Source organism: Aegilops tauschii, chromosome 2 (assembly GCF_002575655.3).
Source record: "Aegilops tauschii subsp. strangulata cultivar AL8/78 chromosome 2, Aet v6.0, whole genome shotgun sequence".
In the NCBI taxonomy this organism is placed as follows: Eukaryota; Viridiplantae; Streptophyta; class Magnoliopsida; order Poales; family Poaceae; genus Aegilops; species Aegilops tauschii.
This window is the reverse complement of record NC_053036.3, coordinates 84248550-84258115: the sequence shown is the minus strand read 5'-3', so window position 1 is coordinate 84258115 and position 9566 is coordinate 84248550. Positions and strand designations below refer to the sequence as shown.

Genomic DNA, 9566 nt, shown 5'->3' with positions numbered 1-9566 from the left:
AACATTCTCAATGCCAATGACATGCTTCTTCTTCGCGAGCGTGTGCAAATTCCTCATGCCAGCATGACCAAGTCGTCGATGCCATAGCCAGCCTTCTGAAGCTTTTGCAAGTAGGCATACGGCTTGTTGTGGACCTGTAGAGAAATCAACAATATACAAGTCTCCTCTCCTAAAGCCTTCGAAGACTTTGGAATTGTCAGCTTCCAAGACCACAACACAACGATATTTACCAAAGACAACAACCATATCAAGATCACAAAGCATTGAGACAGACATGAGGTTGTATCCTAAGGACTCGACAAGCATGACTTTGTCCATGTGCCGATCCTTTGTGATAGCAACCTTACCTAGACCCAATACTTGACTTTTGCCTTTGTCAGCGAAGATTATATGCTTCAGATGCGATGGAACTAAGGGAGCATCCATCAATAGATTCTTGTCACCAGTCATGTGATTTGTACATCCACTATTGAGGACCCACTCATTTGCCTTGGGTTGATCATCCTTGGCACCCTTTGCCATGAAGCAATAGGTGGGAGCATAGTCATCATTGCCTTCATCAGCCTTGTTGGTGATGCCATTTTCTTCAGAGTTGAAGATAGACTTGCTGATGAATGCAGTAGCGAGAGCTAGGCTCGCCACACCAGACTCGGACTCCTCAGATGCCTCCTCGTCCTCATGTTCCTCAGATTCAGCCTCACAGTCCATTTCCTTGCCAATGAATGCCCGAGCCTTCTTGGAGCTGCTCTTCTTGTGAGATGAAGACTTCGAGGATTTTGATGATGAAGACTTTGAAGATTTCTTCTTCTTCTTTGCGTCATCAGAACTGTATTCCTTGTATTTCTTCTTTTTTGATTCCTTATCCCACTGAGGACAATCTTGAATGTAGTGACCAGGTTTCTTGCATTTGTGGCATAGCCTCTTCTTATAGTCACTGGATGAGGAATCATTGCTCCTTGAGGATCTTCCAAAGCGACCACGTCTTGAGAACTTCTAAATTTTCTTCACGAGCAGTGCTAGTTCCTGGCTCAGTTCTTCAGGATTACCAAGGGTGCTAGCAGAGTCTTCATCTTCAGACTCAGGGACTGCCTTTGGCCTTCAGAGCACGTGATCTGCCATAGCTCGAACCATAAAGATCTCTCTTCTCAGCAAGCTGGAACTCATGAGTGTTTAGCCTCTCGAGGATATCAGCGGGATCAAATGACTTGTAATCAGCACGTTCTTGTATCATCAGTGCCAGAGTGTCAAATGAAGAATCAAGCGATCTCAGCAATTTCTTCACCACCTCATGGTCGGTGATGTCAGTAGCACCGAGTGATTGAAGCTCATTTGAGATGTCAGTGAGGCGATCGAAGGTTTGCTGGACATTTTCATTGTCGAGTCTTTTGAAGCGGTTGAAGAGATTGCGAAGAACGTCAACACGAGAGTCACGTTGAGTTGAGACTCCTTCATTTACTTTGTACAACCTATCCCAGATAAGCTTAGCAGTTTCCAAAGCACTCACTCTTCCATACTGCCCTTTGCTTAGATGGCCACATATGATATTCTTCACTTGAGAATCGAGTTGCTTGAATCTCTTCACATCAGCAGCGTTCAGAGAAGGTGTGACTGAGGGAACACCATTTTCCACAATATACCAGAGATCGTTATCAATTGCCTCAAGATGCATTCGCATCTTATTCTTCCAGTAGGGATAGTCCGTTCCATCGAAGGTAGGGCACCCAGCAGAGACCTTGATCATACCTGCGGTCGACATAACTAAAACTCCAGACGGTTAAACCAAAATCACACAGAACAAGGGAGTACCTTGCTCTAATACCAATTGAAAGTGTGTTATATCGACTAGAGGGGGGTGAATAGGCGATTTTTATGAATTCTTCACTGAGGAATTTCAGGGTGAGGAAATTCTTAAGCGAAGAACTACTTGCAGCGGAATAAGTACTCAAAAGTAAACATAACAGAACACAAGCATAGTCCTCATGATGAAATAAAGACAAGCACAGAGTACAGAAAGCGTAAACACAGGATAACACAAGATGAAGACAAACAGACGGAAGAAATTGAACTGAGGAAATTTAAAAAGTCAAAGTCAAAGTCTTCAAACAGATATGAACAAGCACACAACAACAGAACTGAGGAAATGAAAGAGTTGAGGAAATAGAACCAGTAAGCTTGGTGAAGACAATAATTTGGTAGACCAGTTCCAACTGCTGTGATAGTTGTACGTCTGGTTGGAGCGGCTAGGTATTTAAACCTGAGGACACCAAGTCCCGGACACACAGTCCTCACCGTATTCTCCTTGAGCTAAGGTCACACAAACCTCGCGCAACCACTCGTGGTAAGTCTTCAGGTGACTTCCAAACCTTCACAAACTCGGTCACTCGGCGATCCACAATTCCTCTTGGATGCTCTAGACCATGACGCCTAACCGTCTGGAAGATGCACAGTCTTCAAAGGTAACAAGCGTCGGATCCACGCAGGATCAATCTCTTCAGTGATGCTCAATCACTTTGGGTTTGTAGGTGTTTGGGTTTGGGTTTTGGTTTTCCTCACTTGATGATTTTCGCTCAAAGTCCTCGGAGGATGGGATGCTCTCAAATGACAAGTGTCAGTTTCTCTCGGAGCGGCCAACCAGCTAGTGGTTGTAGGGGGCGGCTATTTATAGCCTAGGGAGCAGCCCGACATGATAAGACATAAATGCCCTTTAATGATATGACCGTTAGGTGGGTAGATATTTTGGGACAACTGGCTCGTAGCACAGCAACGGTCGGATATTTGAGGCTCAAATTCCTCAGGGCTATCATGTTCCTCACTGTGTAGGCAATCCGCACTGGCGAATTCCTAACTCCTCAGTCAGAACAAATTCCTCAGCGACCAGAAGAACTTCGTCTCTGTCACTGAAGAAATTGACTGAACTGTATGAGATTTCCAATGGCTTCACTCAAAGGGATTGATAGGTGTAGGATTTTGAGTTGAGCATCACATGGAAATTTTTTCCTTAGTATTTCCTCGACCCCCTTTAACAGTACGGTGTTTCCTATGACTCAAGAAAGAGAAAATGAAACTACGAAAACAAAAGTATTCACGCTTCATGTTCCTCAAATGAATGGCAAGTCTTCAAGGTCACACCAATTTCTTCACTTTCAAAGTCTTCAGAAAGTCTTCAGAAATCCAAAGTCTTCAGTCGAAGACAATCATTTTTAGGGGTCGACTTTCTCTATAAATATCAAACTCCTCATAGACTTATAGACCTGTGTATACTCACAAACGCATCAGTCCCTTAACCTATAAGTCTTCAATACACCAAAATCACTAACGGGCACTAGATGCACTTACATTGCCTAGCTTTACTTAGATCAACTCTAGCAGATTTAAAACGACCCCATTCCTTATGAACAACTATTATACACAAATTTCTTCGCATTGTTATCCTTATATATTTCATGTATCTATTCTGAGCTTGGTGAGACTGATCGTGCTTAACTTGCCGATGGGGCTTGCTTGTCACTGTCTTCTATCAAAGCAACATTCCCTTCTTTCTTACAGCCAAACCTTGATTTCTTTAACGAATCTAGCGCTAGAGTTTCTCTTAGATAGTCCTATTTACATTAATATTATTATACCCCAAAATTAAAAAATCTTTATTAAAAGGCTTACCTAATACAATTGCTTTTTCATGTGCAGGTCTGATACTGAATACTCCCTCCGTTTCAAAATATAAGTCTTTGTAGAGATTTCACTATGGACCACATACGAATGTATCTAGATGCATTTTAGAGTATAAATTCACTCATTTTGCTCCCTATGTGGTTCATAGTGAAATCTTTCCAAAGACTTATATTAGGAATGGAGAGAGTATTACAGAAGGCTTAGCAAGCAACTTAAAATGGTGGACGCTGCATGTGGTGCTGCTTTAGTCCTTTGGTGTCCCGGCAGCAGTTTTATGACCCTTACTTAATTTCTAGTGAAGTTGATATTTTTGTACGAGTAAATTTTAAGCTGTAATGGTTGTATGTGAGCCTGATTTCAGATATTAAGTACTCTACTTATGTATCAAGTGTCCAGCAGCTATGTATCAAGTGTATTTGGAAGGAGTAATCGTGTAATGGAAGTGTGTTTGATACCTCTCCAAAGAGCGGCTCTCACGCAGGTGTGGGCGTGCTACCGTTTGGCCAGGTGTAATCCTTTGCTTGGAGCCTTCAAGTTTTTTCCTCCGTGGAAACTGCAGCAGCCGGAATCCGCTTGCTTGGAGCCTTCAAGTTTTTTTCTCCCTGGAAAACGAACCAACCAAAATACGCTTTCACGTTCGTATTACGTAAGCTCGTGGAGAGGATGTTCGCCCAGAGCAAGCGGATACAAGAAAACTAAAATCAGTTATGCCGCTAAAACCCTAGTGTACCACTCCACGAATGGTTGCCGCCCACCTCCGCGCACCACCATGCTGCTCCGCCGCCTCCTCCACCCCTCCCACCACCTCCGGCGCGGCCTCCAGACCCTAACCACGACCACCAACGCCGCCGCTGCCCCCCCGACACCGCATCCTCTCTCCGCCCCTCTCCCATTTCGCCGCCTCCCCGCCCGCCTCCTCTCGCCGCGGCTGCTCTCCACCTCCGGCGGCGACGACGACACCCGAAGACCCTGGGCCTTCACGCAGGACTCCGGAGATCCGGACCCCTTCGCCGATGTGGACCCCGCCGCCGCCGTCCCCGGCGAAGCGCCGCTAGGATCGAGCGCCGTCGTCGAGGGCCCGTGGTCGAAGGACTTCCGCGCGGAGGACAGCGACAAGGCCGACGTGTTCGAGGAGATCTACAAGGATGCGGCCGCGGCAGCGCCTGCCGTGAGGAAGGCGGCCCCGGCCGAGCCGTGGACGTGGGATTTGGAGGGTGAGAAAGACGACCCGTTCGCCGCGAGAAAGGATGCGGCCGCGGCAGCGCCTACCGCGAGAAAGGCGGCCCCGGCCGAGCCGTGGACGTGGGATTTGGAGGACGAGAAAGACGATCCCTTCGCCGCGGCTGTGCTTGATGTGGGGCTAGAGGGGATCGCGGATGAGGGTGCTCAGATCGAGGAGCTTGTTGATAGGAAAGAAGAAGATGCGGAGCGCCAGCGGCAGGAGGACAAGGCGAGGGAGCAGCAGCTGATGGAGACTCTCAAAGGTGATCTAGAAATGCATATTATGTATACGTGCAGTTTGATTTCTCAGTACTCTAGTAACTAACTAAATTGGGTTGCATGAGGTTGTATTTATTGGTGCCAGATTAGTTAAGTGACTCTGCATATGGTTGTGTTTATGCGTGCAGAATTAGTTAAAGTAATTGACTGAATGCTGATATAGGATCACAATCGTAATCATACTGGGTTCCTGCACTTGAACTGAAAGCTGCAATTACCATTTTACTGATATTCGCTTGTCTAGAGATGGGCCTGTGGACTGCGAACTTGTCAAGGCATGCCACAGCTGCTGCGTGTGATGATTTTACAGATTTTTATTCTGATTTGACTAACACTGTATGTGGGGATCAACAGTGCATGCGATATAAGTAACACAGTGATAATTAGGGGTGCAATCGGCATCCTGCTTGTCCCAGAAAAAACTTATCAATTAGCTCATCACTTGCCTAAAATTAACACTACATTTGTACTCCCTCTGTTCCCAAATGTAAGTCTTTTTAGAGATTCCAACAAGGGACTACATACGGAGCAAAATGAGTGAATCTACACTCTAAAATATGTCTATATACATCCGTACGTTGTGGTCCATTTGAAATCTCTAAAAAGACTTATATTTAGGAACGGAGGGAGTATAATGGTATTGTCCGCTAGCCCGCCCCACTTGCATCCCTAGTGATAACAAAAGTTTTCCCTGGTTGCAGGTCCTGATCGTGCATTTGGGGATCTAATTTCTGCCTCTGGGATTACGGAGGAGATGATTGACAGTTTGATCCTCTTGAAGGATGCCAGGGGAATACCAGGATTGCCTCCTCTGAGTGAAATACAAGATAGAGCTATCCAGAAAATGAATGCAACATCAAGCAGGGCAGAAGTAGAACGCCAAATGCAAGAGGAAATTGCCAAGGCACGTGTGAGACAAGTTGATGAGAAAGGAAGGGCTTATGGTACAGGTAAAAGGAAGTGCAGCATTGCCCGTGTTTGGATTCAGCCTGGTGATGGCAAGTTTGTTGTCAATGACAAGCAGTTTGATGCTTACTTCCCAATTCTGGATCATCGAGCTGATCTTCTCCGGCCATTTACTGTGACCAAGACGTTGGGGCTTTGGGATGTAGCTTGTACTGTGAAAGGTGGTGGTGTTTCAGGTCAGTTTCAAAAGTTCAATCATCTCTCTACAGGCTAGTCATATCCATTGTCATGTCAATATGAAAGTGGTATTTTTACAATCATGTTAGAGGTAGATGTGCTGGATATTATATGGATGCGCTCAGCACATGGTAGCATATGCATGTACTAATCCATGCGTTTTATGTACTGAAATGGGTCAGATACTCATGCATAAACCAAGATATGCATGTTTGTGCAAAATTGCATCTTCACATGACACATCAATATGCTATGACTGGCATGCATTCAACAATTTAAAACAATGTATGTCTTTCAGTTATGATTGGGTTCTGGGAGAAGTATTATATCTTTACAATCATGGAGTATATATTTCTTCATGCTGTTTCCAAGGATCCTAGAACCTGAAATATGCTTGCAAGTGTAGGTTTAGAAGAACCAGTGTTTAACAATTCATTTCTGGTGCTGGATCCCTTGCACCTTTCAACTATTGCACTTTCTGTTGCACCCAAACCTCTTCCAAATGGAGTTCCTTTTCTCTAACTGTAGGTCAAGTTGGAGCTGTGCGCCTAGGGATCAGCAGAGCCTTACAGAATTGGGAACCAGGACTACGCCCATATCTCAAAGCAGGTAAAAGCAGAATTAGAAACAAGGACTGCATTGCTAGGCTGAGCGAGCGTCGTAGCAATTGCTGTCTTTTCTCATTAGCACTTGGTCTTCCAAAGTTACTTATGTCGTTGTTTTTGCTCCAAACAGCTGGATATTTAACCAGAGATTCGCGTGTGGTCGAAAGGAAGAAGCCTGGAAAGGCAAAGGCAAGGAAGAGCTTCCAATGGGTCAAGCGTTAACAGGCACGTTCTGCCACTCTTTTTGCACCAAATTGTCAATCAGAGACGGTATCTGACTCTGGTCTCGTAATGGTAATGCTTCAGGTCTACGTGCAAAATTAGCGTGCCTCTGGTGGCAGGTCCTCTGCTCTTTGTTGTGGATTTTGTAGCGAGCACAGATCTGTATTTGCACTGGATGTGCTGTCACTTCGGCGGAAGGCCCTTCCAAGCTTTGTACTCGGATATTCCAGTTTGCATCGGTCATGGAGTTCCTGAGACACCAAAAATTATGTTTTTTTTTAATGCTGTTGATCAGGAAAAATGTCATTTTGACCCAAGATGCAGAAGATACTTAGTCATGAGCTGTTGCCTCCGAATAAAACCGGGCTGCCAACAATGTTCAGCTTACAATGTTCCTTTTCTCCTTTCAGTTTCTTATAGTGGGATGACATGGCTGTATGTCAAATTAACGCAGCCGTTTTATTGATAGCTAGTTCCATGCTGTATTTCTCCTTCATGTTTGTCCGTGCGTGCTGCACATGGAAGATTATTTTTTATGTTTACTTGATCTTCTCGCTGTCACAGACCACAATAAACTCTTGGTTCAAATTTGAACAAACCCCGAGACTCTGGGACGGAGGGAGTGGCAAAAGGATGTATTTGGAGCTGCCTGCGGCTGTGAAAAGGCCGATCGAGCAGCTTCCCGACCTGCATGTTGTTTTGTGGAGCGCTCCAGAAAAGCAGCTGCGTCCACACGGCACGTGCTAAATGGGCCAGGCCCGGCACACGGCACGCCACTGAAGGTTGAGCACGCGGGCCGGCATGGCACGGCCCGTTTATTTATTTTATTTTTATTTAGATTTTTTTTTGATATATATATAGCCGAAAAAATAGCCAATAGACCAAATTTGGCCCAAAAACAGCCTAGCAGGCCGGCAGCCTAACAGGCCAGGCGTGCCGCCGAGCCGGCCCGTAAAGATTCTGGGTTGTGCCTGGGCTGGAGGGGGCAGCACGTGGACCGGCACGGCACGGCCTGGCTAATAATCGTGCCATGGCGGGCCGGCCCGTTTGGCCAGGTCTGCAAAGGATCCTGCATTCCAACTTCCAAGTCCATGCAACTTGGAAATCTCTCCCCAGCCGTTGTGCTTCCACGTCACCGTCGAAGGAGTAGGGAGCGTCTTATTCATTATTTTTTATAGGTAATGGTTTCGGTTGGTTTTTGTTTTTCTAATAACATCGACAAGGTTGAACCGGCAATCGGGGGTAGGAATAAGGTCTCTTCAGCCTCTCCCAACCTTGCTGGCGTTTGACTCGGCATTAACAAAGAGTATGTGAGCACTGGCGGAGCCTCCTAGAGGCCAAAGGGGGCCACGACACCCCCCCTTCCAAAAGTGAGAAATAAAATTATACGACTAAATATTCTGGCTCGGTAAAGAGAAACTGGTCGATTTAGAAGTAGAATGGCAGTCAGGTAGTGGTCGTGGCCGTGGCCGTGTATGTGACATGCAGCGAGCTGTAGGAAGTTGCAACCCGGCGATTGATGTCCTTGTCACGATCGGAGATGCCCGGGGCAGCACCATGGAGCAAGCTGCAGGGCTTGGTGGTGCTTGTGACGAACCCTTCTTCGGCATCGGTAATGAATTCTACCTCGACCTGGCGCGCGCCGATGATCGTGTCGTCGCTGCACTGATCGACTCCTTTGCTCCTTCTGCAAAGAGATCAATGCGTCTACAGACTTCCCCAGGTTGCAGGCAGTGCTCGTCGAGCTAGATGTCGCTACCGGAAAGTCGGACGTGTCGGTGGCTTCATCAACAATGCAAGACTCCTACTTGCAAAAAAAGAACAATGCAAGACTCCGAAGTACTCATTTTGCGTGCTCTCGTTCAATACTCTTTTATAGTCTTGATTTTTTTTAAATGGCACCCCCTTAGTTACTTGTCACGCTCAGGCACTATATGTGAGGATATGTGTTGCAAAACAAATGATGCCAGATTTGTTGGCTCTTTAGATCTTACCGACTAGTGCATCTATCAAAGGAAGCGGTTGGAATATTTATTGACACTGTGGCTTTGACCACTTTATTTGTTTTGTTCTACGGCAAGATCTGTTTTCTACAACCTCTAGATTGGTGATAAAGGATTACAAGTCTACGCTGCATGGGGTGATGCCCCAACAGATGTTCTTTTAACCGCTATTAGATCTCGTTGTTAGCAGCGGTTGGTTGCTGCGGTCTTCAAGCTCTTGTATGTCGAGAGTGTTTGCAGGTGTCCCTATCACTTACTATTTGTTCAGATTATTTTTCAAACTAGAAGATGGCTTATATAAGTTTTAGTCTAATTTTATTCTTTTACAAGTTGTTTTGTGTGCTAGTGTCCTTCGAGATGGTTTATTATAACTTATTGATTGATTGGAATCTTGTCATGGTATCTCGCTAGTCCTTTATTGTGA

General features: G+C 45.7%; 1 protein-coding gene across 1 annotated transcript; it reads left to right on the top strand.

Moving 5' to 3' along the window:
- Positions 1-4382: 4382 nt before the first annotated feature.
- Positions 4383-7633, top strand: LOC109742575 (uncharacterized). The gene is made up of 5 exons (XM_020301670.4): positions 4383-5153; positions 5871-6311; positions 6841-6921; positions 7048-7142; positions 7224-7633. The coding sequence occupies exons 1-4, from the start codon at positions 4439-4441 to the stop codon at positions 7137-7139; spliced, it is 1329 nt and encodes a 442-aa protein (XP_020157259.1). The 5' UTR covers positions 4383-4438; the 3' UTR covers positions 7140-7142; positions 7224-7633.
- The last annotated feature ends 1933 nt before the right edge of the window (positions 7634-9566 follow it).